The sequence below is a fragment of the Aquila chrysaetos genome, chromosome 1, assembly GCF_900496995.4.
Source record: "Aquila chrysaetos chrysaetos chromosome 1, bAquChr1.4, whole genome shotgun sequence".
NCBI lineage: Eukaryota > Metazoa > Chordata > Aves > Accipitriformes > Accipitridae > Aquila > Aquila chrysaetos.
This window is the reverse complement of record NC_044004.1, coordinates 83,371,353-83,395,105: the sequence shown is the minus strand read 5'-3', so window position 1 is coordinate 83,395,105 and position 23,753 is coordinate 83,371,353. Positions and strand designations below refer to the sequence as shown.

At 44.9% G+C, this 23,753-nt stretch overlaps 1 protein-coding gene across 12 annotated transcripts in view; it reads right to left on the bottom strand.

The window, feature by feature from the left end:
* Positions 1 to 23,753, bottom strand: part of SLC4A4 (solute carrier family 4 member 4) — a 237,912-nt gene that overhangs the window by 125,272 nt on the left and 88,887 nt on the right. For all 12 annotated transcript variants that reach the window (XM_030015345.2, XM_030015170.2, XM_030015257.2 and 9 more), the window contains exon 3: positions 20,896 to 21,075. In XM_030015345.2, coding sequence (XP_029871205.1) covers positions 20,896 to 21,075 — 180 coding nt within the window. The remainder of the gene's footprint in view (positions 1 to 20,895; positions 21,076 to 23,753) is intronic.

Sequence of the window (23,753 nt, the reverse complement as noted above, 5' to 3'; positions counted from 1 at the left end):
TATACAGCTGACAAAATTTAACTCAAAAAACCACGTGAAAAATTTAAATCGGCATATTCTGTGGTTACACAGCTGTTTCTTTTGCCTCCAATTAGCAAATGTGATTCTACAAGCCATAACAGTCATTTATCTGAAACAGTCCATCCCCAAATAATCCCCATTTCTTGAAGCAGACATGAAACAACTGTTCTGGATGGCACTACTTTTCTGCCACTAGGAATGCGGAGTATGTTTCAGCCCAGCTTTAATGCAAAGCCTAGACTAATCCCCCTAGAAAGCTTTAGCTAGACTTTGCCAAAGGAACAATTGTTGCCATTAAATAAGTAAGTTTATACTGTTTGGTGGTGAGCATTTTCTTTCTGCAGAGTGAGCTCTTATTCCCACGATGAAATGCATGCCGGAATGAAGTCACTTGACTACGTTTCTTTTTTCTATGGACTCATCCTTCTGAAGTTTCCCATCCTAGGCAATTTGCATAGAAACAGGCTGGAACAAGAAAACCATGATATACAAAGTAGGCAGAACAAGTCCCAGACAGATAAAGGGAAACCCAAATAAGACCAAGTCCAACAAAACGGGGTCAGACATGTTCTCTAGGAATACCCAAAGCGCAAGGAAGAGTCAGCGCCCAGCTGAACATTCAAGTCAGCATTCTGCCTGCGAGCGAGGAGCAAGAAGCAGACTTCCTCTTCCCTTCAGCGTCTGGAGCCCGACAGATTTGCAAGACGCCCCAGAAAGCTTTTAGAGACCAGAGGACCGAACGGTCAAAGTCACACATTGAAATCCTCCCACGTCCATGAAACTCCTTCCTAGCCTCAAAGTTTCCATTGCCTTCACGCACTGGAAACCACGCGGTTTTGTGCAAGTTGTATAAGCACACCTCCTCGTCGGGAGCAGATCTACCCCATCCGCCCAACTGCCCCCTAAACGGCTCCTGAAACTTTCTGGATCTACCAATTGCCACCTCCCGGGTTTATTCTTTCCACGAAGCGGTGACGAGCCAGTCTCCCCATCACCCACGCTAACCACAAGGAATTTGGAATACAATGGTTCCCACAGGACACGGTCGCCACCCTCTTCACTGAGACACTACCCGTCACCTCGCGCACCGCATTCGGCCCTTTGAGCGTGAACGAAGGTGCAATGTCACTGCAAGGACACGTGCGACAGTGCTGCCTGCCCCGAGCTCTTCAAGCCCGTCTTTATTTCAGACAGGGGATTCACAGAGGCTCATCACCCTCCGCTCCCGTACAGTTCGTGGAGAAAGACTCACTCATCTGGACTGCAGGCCACAGAAAAACCTTAATTTAGCTTCTGCCAGTCTGTGTGACACCTATCTCTGCCCAGATTTGGTGCAGGACACTCGGTAAGCGTCTGGATATCTAAATCTTCCATTTTCAGTATAGCTTTTCTGACCTTTCGGCACAAAAAGCCAAGCATACAAAGTTTCACTGCCTACAGCAAACTCTTCCAGATTGCTCTTTCCTGTGAGTGGCCTTGTTTAGTGCGTGTCCTTCTTTCTTCCCGACCGATGACTCGCATCATAAGAGCTACTTATCCATTTTAAAAACAAAAATAAAACTATCCCCCAAACCCCACAATGCTATCAGTGCTCTACAGCCAAGGACCAAATTGTTACCGTGGCACTGTAAACTTTTGCAACTATCTCCTATACGGTGTACCTGAAGTTGATTTATTATCTGTATCATCTATCCCCCCTGTCAGACCATATTTGCCCAGCTCCCCCAGGGCCAGGCACTCCGAGACATCCTTCTATCACGATGGGTGGCTCTCCGAGGCTGAACGTACAGCTGACTCATGGTGGAGCCCGGCTCTTCCCTTTTGTGTGCGAATAGCTTTTGACACCTATGGTTTCTGCTTCGTTTTGACCTTCCAGCATCCTTCCACTCACCACTGCTTTTAAATCAGGACAATTGCTTGCTTCCAAGGAAGCGAAAGCGCGGATTTAACAGCCGCAGCCTTCTGCTGCCGATCCCAGGTTCCCCTAGCAGAAGTGCAAGTACAAAATAAGGACACACGCTTCACCTAGGAAAAAAAAAAACTCCCACATAGCTTCAACGCAATGGAGCCAAGTTATTAATCAGAGTCTGAAACCCAAGCCTAATAAGTCACATCGTTATGAAACTGCTCTTGGAGCATGAACACAACAGAGAGTAACTGCTGGAGGTCTCCACAGATCAGGATGCCCAAAATACCTCTCCTTTCATGCACAGCCGTGCAATTCACAGGGTATTATATACCCATAGCTCAGAGCTAAGTCAAACACCCCTCCTCAGTTGGATGAACTCAGTTCCCATTACTATATTTAAATATCAAGGTCTCCAGTTGGAAGCAAGACTTGAACACAAGCCCAATACCACATTCAGGTTGAGACTAGTCCATTCATCTGTTTCTTTACAAACAGAAGGAAAGGCTCTGCTGATTTATGCATACTTCTATTTCCATTTAACTGCTGAGGTCTACACTACTCTTCCAGTGAGTATACAAACCATAAGGCAAAACGCACCAAAAGGGATCTGCCTTTTTATAGACATAAATCTGGCGACACAAGTACAAACACATCCATAAAGAATCGCTTACATTTCAGTTAACATCTGCTTTCCTCTTCAGCTTTCAGATGACCAAGCTCTTCCCCGACACATAATTTTCATGTGCTTAATATCATTATTTTAAAGTTCACTCAGTGGGTAAGAAATCAGCAAATACATCCAAAGACTCTCTCCTGCTTGAACAGATGTTGGATCAGGATTCAAAGCTGAGCAGAATAGCCCAGAGCTCTCAAAGCTTTCGTTTCAGGTATCACACAGATTTATTTTAATGAATATACCATTTTTCTGGGAAACGGTTGACACTAACAAAGAAGAAAGGAAATAATTTGCAATGATTAATGGACCAGGGCTGAGGCCTTTTCCATCCTATCTTGTTTATTCTTCAGGTTTATGACATTGAAATTTCAGTGTTGTTCAATTTCCATTTCCTTTGGTGGTGGTTCTTTGGCTTCCTCCAGTCCTTCAGGTCACAGGTGAAATAGTTCATTTTGGCTTATCAGAAAGTCAAAGAGATAAAAGAGTCAGAAGAGATAAAAGAAAGGCAGTTCTTGCCTCTCGGTAAGTGGTTGTTTCTTCAAGGCATGAACACGTTCACAACACAGCATCTGCTCCAATGCAACAGAAACTTCAAAGCAAGTTCACCATCCCTAAAATAACCCTGGCAGAAAGAGGAACCCAGGAGTGGGTCCTTGGACAAGACCCACAGCTGCAGAAGACTCAGCCTGAACAGAAGTCTTTCCTCAAAAGCATTTGTAAGGGCATAATGAAGCTTGTATTTCGTGAATGATGACAGAAATCTATTTGTTTAAGGGTTTTCTCTTATGCAAGCTAGAGCTCCAGCAAAGCACGCACTGGAGCGATATTCCGTAGGGAGGTAGAAAGACCTCTGCTATCAGCAGGGTATTCTGTATACGACTGATTTACTTTTTATTAACACTCCCGTTCTGTCATACCAACCTACTGGCATCCGAGTAAAACAGGTTTTTGGCCTCGAGATCTCTGGTTCACCCTCCACTCATTTCTTAATCATCTAATTCCCTAACAGCTTCCTTGTGCAATCCAAATTATCCGCATTATCTTTGTGCCAGCCCGATCTGGAGGAGGAGATAAATGGGGGGGTGGTGCCAAGAGAAGACGGGAAAGGGCCCAGAAATGACTGGCATTAGGGAGAAGGGAGCAGCATTGCGGTTCTACAGACAACCCTACACTACTCGCCACAATTTTGCTAAAACGTCTATTGATCCTACTCATTAGATCAGCAGCATCTGCTGCCATCCAGAGAGTAGCCATCTGCGCACTCATTTCCCAAACCCACAATCCCAACCGGAGGAGGTTAGTAGGTCAGGGGCAGAATTCTCTGCACCTCCTGGGATGAGAGGAGACTCGGCTCCATGTCGCGGGAAGCCCCTCTTTTACCCATCCCTACCCTCTAACATGTCCCCTGCCAGCTGACCTCTGCTGCAACCTACGTTTCAGTCCCTCCAAAAGAGGCTAACCTGCCTTCTTCCTAGTGCACAAGCAAGAAGTGATAGGCAAATCTACAAGAGCTCTGCTGATGGATAAGCAGATTTCAGAGCGTGGAAAGAAAAACAAAACAAAAAAAAAAGGACACCAGCTTCAAGAATAACTAGTCTAATGATCAACATTTTAAATGGTCCCAATAGGAACAGTTCAATGAGATAGACGAGAGCCAACAGAACACACCAAGTAGGGCTTAGAGGAAAAAAATCCAGATGTTGGTTATATTTACATTAGAGGATTTTGCACAGAGCGTACATCAAGACTTCTGAAGAATGAAGCGATGATTTTCAGTTGTCACGGGGAACAAGATCTTACCGGCTCACAGCTCTATTTCCAACGTTCCCTTTAGTGACAAACCCCGAGCCTGCCTCGTGCCTCCCTCCATCTCAACGTCAGTACCTACAGCCATCGGAACCCTCTTCCTTCTGTAAGTCTCTCTGGAAACCAAGCTAAGTGAAGAATTTGCAACTTGCCTGGTCAATTTGTACTCCAGCCAGTCACTTCTCTGCCTGGGGCGATAATGATTGAACAGTGACAGCAGAGGACATCTCATATACAACATTTCCACCAAGTGACTAAGGATCTCAGTGATAGCTACCTTTCCTCTCTTTGTTAGTACAGTACTTGCCATCCCCAAGCATTCTACTCCAGACAGCATCCATGCTACCTACACCTACAAAATAGATATACAGAAGCGATGTGACACCCCTGCTGACCAGTTTGCCCGTTAATCAGCAAGATGGAGCCTCCTTTGAACAAAGCCATGCTTTCTGGCAAAACATGAGTCAGAAAGCCCGCTGTATGAAACGTCGTGTGTGAAACGTAAGGGGAGTGTTGAAATAGCTACCAGGCTCAGTGGACAGGTCCGGTGTACCTGCTTTGAAGCGCTCCAAATTCTTGTTTACATATACACAGAGAGAAACCCAGAGCTTTGGGATGGCTTGTTCCCACACTGTCCAACAGATTTGCTTGCAGAGAGTTTAATCCAAAAAGGGTAGCTTTACAGTACCAACCATCACCTACACAATTCACCCCTTCTCAGCCATAGAAATATCTTTGGCTTAAAATCAAAATGCTTCTAAATGAAGGGGGTTTTTTTCCCACATGGTAAATTCCTTAGACTTTTCTGTCCCTTAGCAGTTTCACGTGAACACAGAGAACAGAATTAGGCAAAGAATTAAGGTGGCTTAGGTAATTATAGCGGCACATGCTATCAGTTCAAGACAGAAGATTAGCACAGCGAGCTTCCAGTTAAAGGAGGTCTTCCCCTGTACTGTGAAAGGAACTGGCCTCTTTTTTGCTTTGTCTATCTAGAACATGAACAGTGTACCATGTCAAAGTGGCAATATATACACCATAAAAACTTCCCAGAGGCACTTTTTCTGGTACTTAAAAAATGAAGACGTTTCAAGACGAAGTTGAAGAACCACTTTAAATCCACAAAGTAGACAGCTATGCACCCTGTGGCTTTAAACCCAATGTAAAGTTTATATTGAATTATTTTCCTCTACATCTAGCATGACTAATTGTGTCACCTTTGGCCAAGGGAGATTTCTAATAAAAACTGCCTGGTAAAGAAAAAAGCAGCAAAGACCATTCTTAATCAAAAATGGCTTACTTGTAAAGCTGCAAGCAAACATGCAGTTAATCAAGGCAGAAGTGACCACTAAATGAAAATGCTTTGGATCACTCATACCTACACCACAAAAGGAAGGTATTTTGAGACCAATTCACCACTTCGTTTTGCAGGTCATTTCCTCCGTTATGCCCAGACCACATTTATCAAATGCACAATGCTCAATTCTTACTATTTTATCTCAAACTTTGCAACAATTAATTCAATATTATCCAGATGGGGTTTATCATTTTAACTCCCCTCTCAAGGGGAAGTTAAAGCTATAGAAGAATCTTAACTTTCACTTAACCAAGAAGTATTTGTATCAGTTCTTCAAATTGTAGAGAAAACAGATGTATGACTGGAATGCGACAGCGTTAGGGTGTCAAAACCAGAAGGCCAGCTGAAACAACACTACTTTTGTATTTGTAATTCATATTCAAATTAATTTGGTTATTTCAGGGTCACGGATTTTGATCACTTAAAGTTGACAATAATGTAAGTGGAACTGCTCAGCACCTCTACCATCTATACTGGTGTTATTACCATGGCAATTTCTGTGTTTTGTTTTTTAATGATGAAAACAGTGGAGGCGGGTTTTAAAAAATACCTGAAGAGATGACACTGTGCCTTTAAATGCACCATCCCTAGAAATAATCCTCATCTAAAACACATTGTCATTTCTCTTGAGAAGAAAATGATCGCATTCATTCCTCCCTTCTTCCACTGCAGTGGCTGCTCCTTTCAGACACATCCAGAAATCTCCGAAAGCAGAATTCAGACCCGAACAATTTTATCCTGGCCTCTGCATGGGTGGAAAATTCTCTGCTGTATATCCACACTATTCTGGGCCCAGGTGTTTGCGATGGTTTCATATGGGCACATTACAATGCTGATTTTTTTAAAACTTTTTTTCAAACTGGAATCGCTTCTCAGCACCAGTCTGACTGCATCACAACCAAAGGAATACTCAAATCCTAGAAATACAAGATGCTTTCTAAAGCCTACACGACACACCCCTAAAGTCACTTCAATAAACCTTCATAAGCCAGCAAACTCTACTGAAGTACCTACCAGCCTCGACGCAGTTAAAGGCAACTAACACGAACACCAAATGACATTAACACTATCTGAAACACAACACAAAAGCAAGAAATAAGTAAAGCTTGACTACAGCATTTCAGTCTACACCGCTGATTTCTTTTGAGGAACCACGCACGATCGCAAAGATAGGGCCGGTTTTGTTTGCGTGGCTAAAGAGTCATTCATTTCCTAAGGACACTTCTGTGGCACTTTAGAGGCTGGGGAATGCACGGAAAAAAACTTAAAAGAAATGCTGCCAGAAAGAAAAAAAAGTGACTGATACTGGGGAAAGGAGACAGATGTTGGAAGCAAGCTGAGATGTTCTGCCAGGGAAGGAACTTGGTGCGCAGACACTTGTGCTCACAGCAGCTTGCACGGGCCTTGCAGCACCTCGACGGCTTGCAGTGTTCAGGGCAAGAAGTCGTCCAAGAGATGGAGTTTTTACCCCCTTGGTTTTCAGCGCCTCGTCCTCGGACCCTGGTACTGGTGGGGAGAGCTCTAGATGTCACAGCCGAGGAAGAGAGAAGGTAAAATTCAGGGAGCAGAATTTTGAGCATCCTTTAGGCGGGGGGGCTTTCTCAAAGCAAAGGACTTGCCAGAGCGAGATGCAAAACTGTGTCTATGAAGAGTGCCAACCAGAGAGGATAACGTGGGAAATGCTGTTACATTAGGATGAGATTTATTTTCACTCACACGAGATCCCTGACATAACTGTCCCTTTGAAGACTTTCAACACCAGGCTTCCAGCACTTGCCAAAGGCACACGGGGCAGCTGGTGGCAGGGCAAAGCTCAGACACCACGTGCCGCGTCCCAACAGGTATGCACACGTGGACTTCCTACGGGTACTCAACTGATGCCTAAATTTAATCAGACCTAACGTGCATATAACTTATTCAGGGACAACTGCTTCTTTTTCCCAACCCTTACTCTCAAAAACAACTGCAGAAATGACCCTGACGAGAAAAATCACAACTACCATACCTTTCTGGGCAGGAAAAGAACTAATCCTCTGCACCAGAAGTGCTCGGTATTTGCCTTAACAACCACCACTGCCAGGAAAGATCACTTTGTTATTGTGCATGGGAGTCTCAGTACACACCTACCGAGGGAGGAACAGTTTTATCACACCTACCCAAAACCTGGACTTTGCAAGGGAATAAAAAAAAAAAACCAAAAAAACAACTTAGCTCCTTTCCCAGCTGTCACAAGCAAGGAATGAAAGTTTGGCAAAGATACAAGAGTTTTGCTCCATGTCAGAATGAGATATTAAAAACACACTTCAATAATTATTTTAGAAAACATGCCGAAAGGGGGAAAGGGGAAAAATATAACGGGGGGGCGGGTGCAGGCAAGAGCAGGGGAGCATACCTGGCAGCGATAAAAAGCTGTACCGTTTGCTTACCTGGAAACAGGGAACAAAAAGCAGCTGCCTGCTCCTTTCAGCCTCCCGAAAGCAACTTGCCCGCTGACGGGCACCCGCTGGCCCACTCGCGCAGCTCGGCTCTCAGGACTGCCAGCCTTCAGCTGCACAGCAAAGGCAAACCAAGAGCACCAGGCAGGTCAGCACCGTTCTGTGCTGTAAGCCCAATTTCAGCCACGCATTTACCTAAATAAGGTGGATGTTATGCGTAAGGGAAGCGCAAAGTGTTTTAAACAAACCTAAGTGTTCCTAAGAAGCCCTTATGTGATCGGCATATGCACAAGTCAAGTTAAAAAAGAAAAAAACCCAAGACTGCAGTCAAGAGATGTTGCAAAGAAAGCAATTTTTTTAATTAGCTGTCTGAGAAAAACCCTGTACTCTTGCCAAGAAGAAAAAGAAAGCCTTTGCCTAGGGTGACAGCTCACATCTAGACCCAACCTCATCATGTGCCTTCATCCTACCCGAGTGCTTCAGTGGGAGCTGTGAGTCTTTGCAGTTAGAACAGAGCCACGGGAAGAAGCGAAATACCATCCAGACCATCTCCCACCGACGAGAGCTGGAGTAATTAAGGGGTGAAAGGCAGCTGGGTTTAGCTGCCGCTTGACATACCTCCCTCCTACACGTGTCTCTTCTCTGTCAATCCCACACCTACAAGATGCCACTCAGCTGCGTCCTCACGGCACCTCTCCTTACACCTCCTCTCCCCATCTTTCCTCCGGATTTTCTGAGGTCCCGGCCTCTTCCCTGAACCCACCCATAAACCCCAAAACAGCCGCCTTGAAACCTAACGCAACTCCAGGTTTGCATCCCCCGCAGTGAAAGGCGAGGGATCTTCCCGACCCCACGCCATGAGGCAACCTGCCGGGGATGGAAGGGGTCCTGCCTTAGAGGAGCCCGACCCCCTAGAAGAAGGTCCCCGACCAAATATTCAGGGCCGGGACGCAGTCAGCTTTACCCTAGGTAGTCAGCCGGGTAATTAGCGGTCTCTCCCTGCGTTGTGCAATCTCTCCTTCGCAGGCTGCGAGCTGTGTCAGCAGGCAGAGCTGACCTCCTCACCTGCACCCTTCCCACAGCCTGCCCGCCCCTGAGCGCCTTCCCATGCCCTTTCCCGTTTACTCAGGGAGCTGCACCCCAGCAGCCTCTCCGACGGGCCCCCGGCTATGCAGAGGGCACGTCTGCAATCGAAGCAGTAATTATCCCCGCGTTTACCTCTGCCGCTGCGCTACGTGTGACCTAAATACGCGACTTGCGGCATTAGAGGTCGGAGGGGCAGAAAAAGGCGTGCTTCAGCTGACTCTGCCACCTCGGACCGATCCGCTAGCCGGCCGTGCAGCTCCTGAAGACCAAAATACCAAAGATTCCCCCTCACATTTACAGGAAAGTCTCCCTGACCATCTTCCCTATCTAAAATATTAATATAAAAACATTAAGCTATCTGGCCAGCCTGCCCGGTATATTTCAAAGGCTTTCCACAGTGGTCTGCCGTTGCTCTTACTTGTGAGCTGAAGCTAAAAGCTTTTGGAAAATCCCACCCCATGTCTTGAAGAGCCAGGAAAGAAATTGGATTGCTGAAAAAACCACCACCACTAATAGAAAGAGGACTCTTGGCACGCCCCGACTGTGCTGCATCTGCTCCACTAAGTAGGTACATTTATTTCAATCCTGTAGCTGTCTCTTGCTATTTATAGCTGCTAGCTTAATGAACTTTCAGGGCAGACACCAAGCCTGAGCCCTCCTAAACTGATGTTTAAATATCCTTGTTGAATTAATTCAATCTCATTATGGATGGACTGTTCCACAGTTGGACTGGCAACTTCCACTCCTCACTGGAATACAACTGGGATGTTCACCGTAATACAGGGTCTTTTCCTGCAAGGCAGGCACTCTCAGTTGGGAAGCAATACCACAAATTTACTTCATAGTAAACCAGACGGCACATCAAGAAGGTAGGAAGACCATTTAAGAACAGCCAAAGAGATCACAAACGCATTTTTAAGAGACATATGATTAAATAGCCACCTCACACTCAACTTCAAGACAAACAGGAGGAATTCTGTAAGCGTCCCCGGCACAGACATTTTGACAAGCAGTCTCCGGCTCGGGCTGCAGGCAGGTGTACCTACAGATCAGGCATGCTGCATTCTCCTCAAAATGCCGTATCGTTTCCGCAACCCTGCATGCAGCTTGTTTCCCAATTTGTGTAGAAGTGCTCCTGAGAAGAGGCAATTTTGTGCCGGAGAGCTGCAAAGCTTGCGCTTTGTAAGGAGAGGCATGCCACAGAGAGCCTGGAAAACCCCTGCCGAATGCATGGCAGCCGTCAAACGGATTGCATTTAAAACTAGAAAGAGATGGTTTCCACACCGGTGGGCTCAAATTGCTTTTTCCACGAGTGGTTTCAAATAGAGCCTTGTCTCTTTTTCGGAGGCCGTGCCAGGGACAGAGCCTTCTCTCTATTCCTCAGCTCATGCCAGGCACGAAGGCTCGCTCCGTCCCCACGGGTGTTTCCCAGCACAGCCCTCAGCACTCTGCTGTGGATATTTTACCTACTGCGTTTACAAGCAGACTCGCCTGCTTCAGCACCCCGTTTAAGACGGTAGGTGCGCAACGTTATTTCATGTAAGGAAACCGTTCACGAGCACCGATATCGAGCAAAGGGGCAGACACGCATCAAAATATGATTGTCCTCCAGAAATGGGAAGGATGAGGTGAACAGATTGTAACTTAGCCGCTGGTGGGACAGTTAGTGATCCAGAAACACCCGCATCCATGCTCAGGTCTTATAGATTTCAGCAGGAATTACGGACCTGATGAAGCACTTGGAGAACCAAGAGCACAAAGGAATCAATGGGCGTTTCAGCCCCATAGGTGGGCCTTCGTTTCTGATAAAGATCGTGTCGGTGAGTGACAGAACACAGGAAAAAGCAAGAGTAGCTTGGCCTCCGGCAATACCTGGCTAGCACCGTTCAGAGATACTGCACTCAGACAGGTGTTAGAAAACTATTTTAGACCCCCACACAGCACCACTTAGCACTTAGACCCACTAGAAGACCTGAAGAACCTGAAAGGACCCAAAACCACATTCATTAGGCAAGAAGCAAGCCATAATGTAAAGGAAACTGAGGATACTAATGCCGTCAACTTCAGGGTGTCCCGCAGCAACCAGAAGCAACAGACAAACTGTTGTACTTGGATTAAAAATGAAAAAGCCTCCACTTAAGCGTGGTGAATTCACGCTACAAGACTGCTCACCACAGCATCTTTTACATTGCCAGCCATCTCGATAAGCAAAGCACTGATTAACCAGTTTTAAAAACAACAAAAAGTGCCAACTGATGTTGCAGGATCTGTCAGGTTCAGACAATCTATTAGAGATGATGACAGTTATCTCTCCACGTCAAACATCCTCCTGAGCACTACTTCAATGCAGGTATTCAGCAGCAAACTCCTAGCACACATACCCAAAATTGACAGCAACCTTCAAGCAAGCAGGATTCTCTAGAGTTCCAGCTTTCCTAGCCCCAGAATACACAGAACTTACTTTTGAGAGAAGGCTGCATTTTAAATTAGAATTGTTAAAAGGTGCATATTAACTAATAGTGAGGGATGATGCTTGGCGATCATTAGAGGGGCACAGCGGTTGCTTACATAGCAAATCTGATCCATCCAGATCAAACCTCACCTTCAGTGGGAGAGATGCACTCCATCCAGAACGACAGCACAAGCCTCAAACAGTACCTTAATGAAATGACTCTGCTGCAAACGTTTTCTCCTTCAGCAAAACGCTCCTCTTAACCCACATCTGAGGGCTCAAGAGAGGTTTTTTTTTACTAAAACCTTCAAGAACTACTGCTGGTGGGTGGAAGAGGAATTTCTCTGAGCAAACTGCAAACCTTTACAAACCTTTGATGGGATGACATATCAACCCTTCCCTCTCTCTTGCTATACGGGTCCTCTAGAAACTACTCCAACAGACAGATCCAGATTTTCAACCTCTTTTCCCCATTTCTGGTTTTGTGTCCTGTAAACAGGATCATAGTTACACCCTTAAACTGGTAAAGAAAACCTTCCGTAAGCTTAGCCCACATGTGACCATATGCAGAAGAGCTGCAACTAACTGTGTCAAATGGAAGATGGCCTCGGCTCACAACCACTTATCCCTCCTTCAAGGTCTTCCAAAATTCAGATTCTGCAGTTATATTTATCCACCTATCAACATTTTGACTCCTGCCAAAAATCGGGTTTTACTCTCTTCATGGATGCAAGCGCTAAGAAAATTCTATTACAACATGCAATTTATTAGTTTCATGGGCCCCTCATTACTGCTTGTTGCTTTTGGGTCCCAGTACCTTGCTGAAGCCACTGCCAAAGCTAAGTATCATTTCTGAGGCCCAACACTGCATGGGGCAGAGTGCCCTGAATGCCCATTTCCAGTAAACTATGAACACTGAATTTCCTCTCCTCCCCCTCAATTTTCTTAAGCGTTATGCTGAGTTTAGACAAATCTTTCACTCTGACAACAAGAATTTTTCAGACCCGCAAGTGGTTTTAACAAAAACAGTAAACCATACAGTATTGCAGCAAGGCTCTACACCCCACAACTCGTGGGATAAAGCCTTTTTACTTGGCCAATAGCAACAACATATCATTAAAGGAAAAATCTACTCTTACAGCCCTTCAGCAAAGGGAACTCCCAAAGACTCCCTCTTGGTCTTTAAAGGCAGGGCATTTACATGTACAAATATGTGCTCATATGCATGTAAAGTACTACACTTAGGATGAGGATAAAGACATCCCATGTTTACAACTAAAGAGTAATGTCAGCAGGCAGCTTACCGTCCCATCAAAGCAAATTCCTTCTTTATCCTATTTCCACGTAACATGGTTAAAAATGAAAGTGGAAAGAGGCCGAAGACAGGCAGCCAACGAGACTTTGTGCTTCAGAGGAGAAAGACCTCAAGAATGTAAGATGCTGCAATCCGCTTGCCTATTGCCTTCTTTCCATAAATTGTGAGCGAAGGCTCGCATCCTCCTCAAACTTGCAGGCTGCATTAACAGCTCTGCGAAATGTTAGAGAGCAGAGGAGTGAGCGCCGCTTTGCATGAATGCGGGGCGCAGAAGTGCCATGCCCACACCTTCTCACCCTGACTTTTTAAACTGAGAAAAAGAAAAATTAAGAAGTGCTACCTCCAGTTAACTTCCTGAAAGCAAGGTTTGAGGATGTTCATTGCTAGCTAGCTTTAAAATCACTCCAAAGAACAGAGAATTTTCCATCTTCTGTTACTTACAGTACTAGCATCATTTTTGTGATTATTTTGTGTAGAACACCTTAGGGCTTGAACTGAGGTGTAGTACTGCAAGTCATTACTTCATAGCTTATAATACTAGTCCTTGCCTACACATGAAACTCCCCAAGATATTTTGGAAGGGGACAGGTATTTTATATTTTGGGCTTCTTGCCCTCCATTTGCTTGGAATCACCTTTGCCTATAAAAGGACTTTTACCCCAGCCACTGAATTCAGGGTCACAAATACACACAGACAGCTTCTTACTTCCCAGAAACCACAGGCCACGCACAGATCAAGTGCACAAAGATGAGAATTTCCATTCTGTCAACGAATCCTGTATTTTTCTACTTCTGTTTCTTCTGATACGGTGATCGCTCACATCAGCCCAAGTCTGTACACCATATTCCAAGCACTTCTGTTCTAAAAGGGCTATCAGAGTTTCAAAATAGAGAGATTCACCTCTTCGTTAACCTGTACCTTCTGCACGTGCAGTCTGTTTAAGGGGCGCAGAGCTGGGCCAGGCCACGAACAACCCAAGCAAGTCCTGCACAAGCACAGCACCTCTGCAGAGCACCTCTTACTGCTGTGTACCTAAACATGGTGTCTACACACTGCCTGCTACGACAGAGCTTACCCAGAGACACGATTTCATTGGGTTCGAGCCAGGGAGGTGAGCCACATGAACCTGGAGGGCAACCAGACAATGAGAAGAAACCCCTTCCCAGATCAAGCAGAGGTGCATTTCCTCGTGGGAAAATCTCCGCACGTCTGCGGTGAAGAATGAGGAAGAGGGAAATGGATTCAGATCGCAGCCTGTCCCGAAGCAGAAACTTGTACGTGCCTTCCTTGTTCCTCCCTTGTCTTGTCCCTCGCAAGTAACAGCAAACTATACCATCCGCTTCATATTGAGATAAGCAATCAGCCGACCGGAGGAGGCAGCAGCAGGCTTGACGCCTCTACCTGTGCCAGGGGACAAGCCTCCTCCGGCGTTCCACCACCAACTCTCTTCTCTGTCCAGCTGAGGCTTTCCTTCACCCCACAAAGGGCATTAACCGCAGTTAATGATAGACCAAAATACTAGTGGGTCGATACTCCAGCCATTAGCGCTACAAAACTCACTAAACCTTCCCTCTGAAAACCCCGTTTTACCCATCGCCGCTCAATATCCTATCCTTCCCCTTCTGCAGTGTTCTGACAGCACGTTCAACTGTTTTCCAGCTCTTGAGGTGTGTTTAGGCAGATAAGAAGAGGGTCTTTAAAGCCCACTTACTAGTAACACAATAACAGATACATTTATTTTTTTTAACCTCAAAAATACTTGTATGCCAGTGCGGATGGATGGATGGTGCAGAACGACTACTGCTAGAAAGTGTTTCCTTCTTACTGGTCCTAAGTGGAAACCAGTGCCAGGCTGGTTAAAGGAGGTGCTTTTAGACATAAAGTGCTGATACCCTTCAGCTGGAACACGGATTTGTAATAGTCTGCGGTTAAAGGAAGCCACATTTCTGCTAGCACCAGTGTCAGCAGTCCTGCCTGAGAACAAGGGTGTGAACTCCAATTTTCTCTCCGAGCCCAGAGACAGCCCCTGCAGGCCTGGAATATACTGAAAGGGCTCTGCAGAGGGAACATTGCCTTCAAGCCTCCTCCTCAGCGTATCAGAGAATATCCCTGTCTGGATTTTTGAAGGAGGCATCTTTCCCAAGCAGTAATTTACTTAGGATAAAACATATCTGTACATGTTGAATTTCCCTAACTCTCTCCAGATGGCAGAGCTGAAGGTTGTTTATAAACTACCAGAGTTTGGCTTGTTTGACTGAACTGGACACAGATTAAAAAAAAAAAGGATTGACATTTCCAGACTGCACCAATTCCCAAATACAGAAGTGCAGCTAGACCGGTTTTGAACTGGAACAAAACATTTCTAGGGAAAGTTTGCATTTCTGGACCTGTTTACTCTCTTGCCTATATCCACAGACATGTTTCATCAGGTTCGTTTGTTGTGGGACCAGCGGCTTGACCCAGTGAGTCAAATCCAGATTTGGTCAACATCTGATTGCACCGTTTTCACCGAAGAAGCTGAGAATCATTTTCAGGTAAGGTATCTAGGTTTAGGCTTCACAGTCCTTAGGGACAGATCAAGAAATACAAGTGATGTATCAAATCAAAGCTGGCTTAAGCTTTCTACTCAGTAAAAACAAAGCTCTCAGTATACGGAGACAATCAAGCAGTTTCCTAAACTCCTAGGAACTATTTTAACAACTACGTTATTAAAGATTTTGCAAGTCAAACTTTATATGCTTGTCCTTGTATTTGAAGATGAAATAAACTACCAATTATATACAAGCTGAACTCACAGTGTCTAATACTTGACCAATTTAATAATTGCAAAAATCAACAAAGAGAAGGAGCTATATAAATTCTGGATTTTATAAACTGAGATGCACTGTACCTTTCCTCAAGAAGTTTGGGTTTTCTTCATGTAAAATTGGATTTTGCTTGCTTTAAAACATAGTTAACAAAACAGAATATATGAATCAAAAATCTTCCAATTCTAAGGAAAAGATTAAAACGTCCTCCAGTTCAGTCCCTTCATCTCACCAATGACTACATAAACAGCACTTTCATTTTATTATCTCATTAAACTTGCATACATCTATCACCTCCTCTGCAGCCTTTCTGAAGGCAGTGTCCTACACATTATATTCACAACCCAGTATTCATCGAGCCTTGGTCTCTGGTGGATACTTGAAGCATGCATGAATCCAATCCTGTTTTTTAACGGTGAGCAGAGTCCCTGGTTACAGCCAGCCATCACGCAAAGTGGTGTTATGCAAAGGTCATTAATACAGCTGTCCCAGCAGTCCTTAATCCTGGGAACCGCAACGCCTTCCCTCTTCTATTCTTGGGTCCCTTCACAAGAAAGGCGCTGAGCCGTGTAAGACGGCACAGCGGACTCAGGATTTCCTCTTTCCTTGGTGTCCACCGCTTCTTTTTTTTTTCTCCTCTCCTAATGACATGGAAACGCTGTGTACCCCACACACATAACCCCCATTTTTAAAAAGGGGAAAAAATGAAGACCTGGGGAACTACAGGCCCATCAGTCTCACCTCTGTGCCCGGCAAGATCATGAAGTGGATCCTCCTGGAAAGTATGCTAAGGCACATGGAAAATAAGGAGGTGACTGGTGACAGCTAACATGGCTTCACTAAGGGCAAATCGTGCCTGACAAATTTGGTGGCCTTCTTACGACAGGGTTACAGCTTTGGTGGATAAGGGAAGAGCAACTGACATCAGCTACCTGGACTCGTGCAAAGCATTCAACCCTGTCCCGCACGACATCCTTGTCTCTACGTTGGAGAGACATGGATTTGATGGATGGACCACTCGGTGAATAAGGAATTGGCTGGATGGTCGCACTCAAAGAGTTGCGGTCAACAGCTCGATGTCTGAGTAGAGACCAGTGAGGAGTGGTGTTCCTCAGGGGTCGGTATTGGGACCGTCACTGTTTAACATCTTTGTCAGTGACACGGACAGTGGGATTGAGTGCACCCTCACCAAGTTTGCTGATGACATCAAGCTGTGTGGTGTGGTTGACGTGCTGGAGGGAAGGGATGCCATCCAGAGGGGCCCTGACAGCCTTGAGAGGTGGGCCCGTTCGAACCTCATGAAGTTGAACAAGGTCAAGTGCGAGGTCCTGCACATGGGTTGGGGCAATCCCAAGCACTTGTACAGGCTGGGCGATGAGTGGAATGAAAGCAGCCCTGAGGAGAAGGACTTGGGGGTGTTGGTTGACAAGAAGCTCAACACGACCCAGCAATGTGTGTTTGCAGCCCAGAAAGCCAACCGTATCCTGGGGTGCATCAAAAGAAGCTTGACCAGCAGGTCAAGGGAGGTGATCCTCCTCCTCTACTCTGCCCTTGTGAGACTCCACAAGTCTGGAATACTGCATTCAGCCCTGGGGCCCCCAACATAAGAAGGACATGGACCTGTTGGAGCAAGTCCAGATAATCAGGGGGCTGGAGCACCTCTCCTGTGAGGACAGGCTGAGAGAGTTGGGGTTGTTCGGCCTGGAGAAGAGAAGGCTCCGGGGAGACCTTACAGCAGCCTGCCAGTACCCAAAGGGGGCCTGCAAGAAAGCCAGACAGAGACTTTTTCCAAGGGCATGTAGTGATAGGACAGGGGGTAATGGCTTTAAACTGAAAGAGGGTAGATTTAGATTGGATGTAAGGAAGAAATTCTTCACTATGAGGGTGGTGAGGCACTGGCACAGGTTGCCCAGAGAGGTTGCAGATGCCCCATCCCTGGAAGTGTTCAAGGCCAGGTTGGATGGGGCTTTGAGCAACCTGGTCTAGTGGAAGGCTCCTCTGCTCATGGTAGGAGGGGTTGGAACTAGATGATCTTTAAGGTCCCTTCCAACCCAAACCATTCCATGATTCTATGATCCAGCAAACCCCTGCAGAGCTGACCTAGCTCTGACAGATGCAGTCCCTTTATAATCATCTATCCCTCTAAAATGACCTGAAGCGTGTTAGACCAATGCTTACTCTCTGGTTGTCTCCATTCTCTGCATTTCACTTCTTGCTCAGTTTCTGTTATTTTTTCCCCCCTTTCAAAGAAGAAAAGCAAAATCCAAAACTCCCTCCTTCCTGGCCACACTGCAGCCACTGGCCAACTGGCACCGCTAGTCCGTAGCAAATACCTGCCCCACTCTACTAAACCACACAGCCCTAACAGATATTTCAGCTTCTGATGCCACATACTCTCTACTGACAGCTGTCTCAAATATATGTAATGTATTTCATTTCAGCTTTCTCCCAATTCCATTAAAACTGCTGTTCCAAATTCCCCAGTTCTTTGTTTCTTATATTCTTACTCTTTTGAAAGTGAATTTGAGCCACATACCCTTCATTCATTTACTATTAACAGAAGAAGATTGAAAAAAACAGGGTTATAACTGAGATTGCTTGCCATGATTGCCAGTAATGAATAGCAGACTAAACTGGTAAGCTTTGTCTGAAGAGAACTAGTCTTCTCTTGGACACACTTGCCATGACTGGGAGTGAACACAGCAGCTGGATACATGGCGCACATAAGCCATTCAGACCCTGAAAAAGCCTTCATCAAAGTTCCAGTAAGAGACATCTAAACCTGGAACAGCCTGAATATCCAACAACTGTCTCAGATCAGCGACCACCTAAGAGACAGAAGACAAAAGGGAAATAAAGAGCCATTTATAAATGATGGAGAACATAAAAGGCGGAACAGCAGAAATCTCTGAAGGAAGACTGGCATTACTACATATGCAGAATTAGAAAAGAAAGGCTTGTTAGCAAGCAAAAGAAGTGTAGGCAACAAAAAACTCAGGTCAGCTATGAAGACAAGAGTTTCAGAAGGGAAAAAAACCTGGGGATATGAGGCAACAGGTAATTCAATGTTTGGAAATTCAAGACAGTAATCTGAACTACTCGTATCCTTTACAGTGTTCTAAATTAACTGTGCCAGCTCGTAAAAAGATCTGGCCACCAGCGTAAACCAGCAAGTCCCTGCAAGAACCTGGTAAAGTATCTGGATATGTGAGACAGTGAACAATACAGAAAAAGTTACAAATGATGTAGTATTAATGCTATCGCATGGGACACCTGGAATATTGTGTGCTATTTAAGTGATCCCACTACGAAAATATGTAGTGCAAAGAGGTCTGGGTGGAAAAGACTATGGGAAAATTCTCAGATAGAGAGAGATGAAAAGAGTGCACATTTTTATGTGCAGATAAAGAGTAGACAAGAACATACTAACCTGTAGAAAGAAAAGAGGAAAAAATACCATTAACCCTTTCCCAAATAACACAAAAGAGGAACAAGGATGAACAAAATGAAAGGCAGTAAATCAAAACCTGATGGAAGAAATAGGTTGTCAACCACGGGCACAATTAGCTTGTGGAAACCATTCCCCTAGGATATCGATACATCCAGAGGCCAAAAAGGAACTTCTACAGATCTGGTCACCTGCACACCAAACAACAGAGATGTAAATACAAAAATTACACTTAAAATATCTAGAGTTCTTGAAGACAGGTGATTATGTCTTTCGGTGTAAAACCAACTCCTGGTTTCTGAGCACTGACAAGTAAACTTACTTGGAACAACCAGGGAACTAGAGCTACGAAGAGCAAGTGGACTTTGTGACTTGCCTTCCTTTCCAGTTGCTGCTCTCTGAAGTACCTGCATCACCAAAAGTAACAGGCCCTGGGCTAAAGCCATGACTGATGCGACCCTATGTTACTGTCTTCATATGCAGCAACTATCCAGCAACGTAATTTCAGAATGAAAAATTCACATATTTTTTCAATCAAAGATCAGGTCGTATGACCCCTGCTTGCTCCTCTCTCTCTCTCTCTGGAAGCATTTTCCCCACTTACAAACAAGTTCTTTAATGAAACTCCAACCATCTGGAATTAGCCTCAATAATCTGATCTATATCACATCCTGGGCTGTTCTCTTATATTCAAACCTTGTTAGCATGTTCCCAATCTAGCAGGCTGTCACCATCTCTCTCCCAGTTCTATTTAAGCAGCCATCCCGCAGATTTCAGAACAACCTTGTGGCCAAAAGAGAAGACAGCAAGAGGAATGGGACTTTATGACAGTCTCCTACGATATTAACAAAGAGCTGCATAGTGATGACGTTAGATAAAGATCTCTCTCCTCTGGTTAACAATTTCAGTACGAATGGAGGTATAACGGGCATCCAAAATGGACCTCGTCTGCCTACCAAAATTCAGATATTCAACCCCTACAGATACTCAAATATACAGTAACGCTATATTTTATTATTTTTTTTGTTTGCAAAACTTAAAACTGGTTAATTACTGAAGGGAAAAGACGTATCTATAACTTGTGGTGCTAGTAAAACGAAGCCAAATCCCAAGTAGGTACGTTTCTCACAGTCTATAGCAGTGGTCTTGGTGATTCTCATCAACCTGCTCCTGTGAGGCTGTTTCTAGCTGAAACCATGGGGTGCTTGAATTCTAGAGAGGGTGCACATCCTGAGAGCCGGGGCAGAAGCTGCAATAGATCTGTCTAGGCATCTACTCAGTCTTTGCATCTCCTTGCTATCTCTTTACACACAGTGTCAAATTGCTTTTTAAAATTTGGCCTGCTCCTGGCTGGCATTAGCTCAGATGCAAACTCAGGTGATACGGAGGGATGAAATGTCTGCTCCAGCCTGTACCTTTTCCAAGCTACAGCAACCATTCAGCAGCTATTGATTAAGACTACTCTGACCCTGCAACATGAGACAACTGTTTTCGTGGATCCGGTTTCCTCCTCCATGATCAGATCAGGAGCAGATCACTAGACAACAGACTATTGTAGTGAGTGACAACTGAAACCAGTACTTACTGAGCGGTTTAAGGATGCTGCTGCTTGTCTCATCAGCATTTTCTACGTCTGATTTGTCGGAGTAGTTCTCAGAGATTTTCTCCTTTTCTTTCTTTTCTTTGTGCCCAGGTCTTCTTCTGTGACGCCGCCTTCTCCTATAGCTCTTCGGCACGTGGACCCCAATGTAAATAGTGTGATGACCTAGGGAACACAAGAACGGCAAATATTAATTTTGACTGCATCACTGGCCAGTACAGTTCATGCTGCATTTCATTCAAATAGGAAAGTGAAGTATCTTTCTTTGCTGGCCTAACATTAATTAGTACTGTGTTTCTTGTCGCCAAACGTGAGCTAGGAGCTCTTCAGCTACCATTTGGAAAAGTATTTTTTGTACAATCATTTCTGAGAGTGCATGCCAGTGCAGACTCTCTGATAATTATTCTATCCTTGTGACTCATTTAAAAATAAAAATAAAAACCACAGAAGGCCATCATACTCATTTTGCAATACCGATTACAGTGCTCTTCAAAAACAGTCTATGATAATTTTTCTATTTGTTTTACCAAATACATTGGCTGGGCTTAACACCTACCTTGTGCAAACTGATCCAGCTTAATTGAAGAGCTTAAAGCAACAGAATTTCCATCACTTGACTATGTAGTCCATTGTAGAACAAGTGTCAAAGTACCATTAGGGTATTATTATAACACAGCAGATGAGGAAGGACTTACTAAGATAAGTTACTGTAAACTCCTAAGTACCTGACACTTTCCAAAATAAAAATTAAGTAATAAAAGAGTAAGTGCCAAATTTCATATGTTGACTGTAAACACAAAGTATGCCTTTTCCCTTTCATGTAGACTTTCATTTCCAACTAAAGCACTTAAACTACACTTGTCAATTGTTGTCTTTTTGATGAGTTTGATAAAAATGTTTGATTTTCAGGGCTTTCTGCACTTCTACCAACTTGGGATAAATATATTTATATATAAATATGTAAATATCTGTGCCCAGATAATTCAGACATCTAACTGCAAGCTTTGAAAAACAGCTCCTTCTGATTTAACGCTTGATAAATGATAGCTGTATTTTATGTTTTTGACCAAATTTGGTTTCCCCACCCATGTCTCAGCGTAGCCAAGCGGAGAGTTTCAGATAAACACACATGCCGTATTACTGACTGAAGCACATTTATCTGAATGAACGAGCCGCAAATGCACGTAAGAACAAACGTATTTATCTGTAGGTACAGTCATTTACTTCTGCTCACAGCGGAGCAATTCCGCAGAGCCGTCCGTCTGCGGAGTCACTGCCTCGGCCGCCTCGCGTCCATCTATTCTTAGCCCATGCTTACACCTTGCATGAATGCACGGCTATTAAAAGCCCACGCGAGCGTACCAGAGGACACATTCAAGAGAAGGCAGAGGCTACAGCTTTTGGAGAGTTGCGCTCCATCCCGCCGCACGCTGCCACCCCAACTCATTTGGCGAGTGCCCCCCCAGCGAGAGGGCAGACCCCCCGAAGGGCAGCCTTCGGATCACCGCTGCCATGACTGCTGCGGCTTTCAGATCCAAAATTTCACAGCCAAAACACCCCTCAGTCCCAACTCCAGCACCTACAGGTATCTGCCACAGAAGATACTCAACCGACAGAGCCTCTTGAAACGGGCTCCACAATGTGGAACGGCATCGCTCCTGAAACCACGGGAACTTCTGTCAAACGGGTGGGCGCCCAACAAGACGACGGCGACAGCGTCTGAAGCCAGACGAGATGTGCTTCTGCGTTACCGGACACAGAGCTCTGCAACGCCTCGCCGTTCAGCTCAGGGCTGCGCCCACCTCTCTTCTGCAGCAGCCATACGCTCCCTTTTGCTCAGGAATAAGAATTAAGTCAAGCGAGTAACAAAAGTCAGGCTTCACTTGATAAAAGAGTCGCACGCTTGAGAAAGTTAGAGAGACAACTGGCCCTGGCCACCGACCCATCACCACCGATTTTCCCTCATTACAGAGTATGCATTGCTCTTTGCTTTCACCTGCAAGCTGCGCCTGTTATTACTGTTTGTTTTTCAGCAGCATTACCAGGCTCCAGATGAACCACCTATTTGCACGACACGGGAAGCTGCTCTGGAAATGCCAGCGCCACAGGAGAGCCAAGAGTCTGCAGCCACCAGTCCACTTCACTGCTAAACATGCGTCTCTAATTCCTCGTTATGATAAATCTAATCTCCGAGACTGAACAACTGAAAATTGAGGCACAAAATACCCGATTTCCATAACAAACTGACTTTTCAATGAAAAACAACCCCGCATTTGCCGTTTCGAACTCCACACACTCTTCAGGCCAGCTGTGAAGCCTGGAGAGCCCTGCACCTTTTTCGCATATGAGTTTTCATACTGAAAGCATCCGAGGTCTTGTAAAAAGCTGCTTGACCAGAGTAGCCCTCCTTGATAGCAACTTTAAAATAGCTAACTGAGTTCCCCAAGGGCTTTGCCAATAACAGAATGATGAGCTGTATGCAAGGATGGGGCCAGAAGCTTAAGAAAATAGCTCATGCCCTATGCATACTACACTGTCTCTCATAGCCGTCTACATAGGCGCTCTATAGCCCAGCAAGACCATTGAGGTATACAGATCTCCCGCAGTAGCTCCTTTGAAAAGCAAACACAGAGGATAAACTGGAAATTTTAAATGCATGCTCCTGTTGAGTTACTTAAGTATAAAAAAGCATCTGAAAAAGGCTTCTTAAATACTGCATTCTTAATTCTCGAAGACCAACAAAATGAAAAAAAAAAAAAAAAAAAAATTGTTCTCCAATACAATCACTTGAAAAAATATGTTCATCCCCAGACTGGCACTAACTGTGATACATTTTGGCTCCA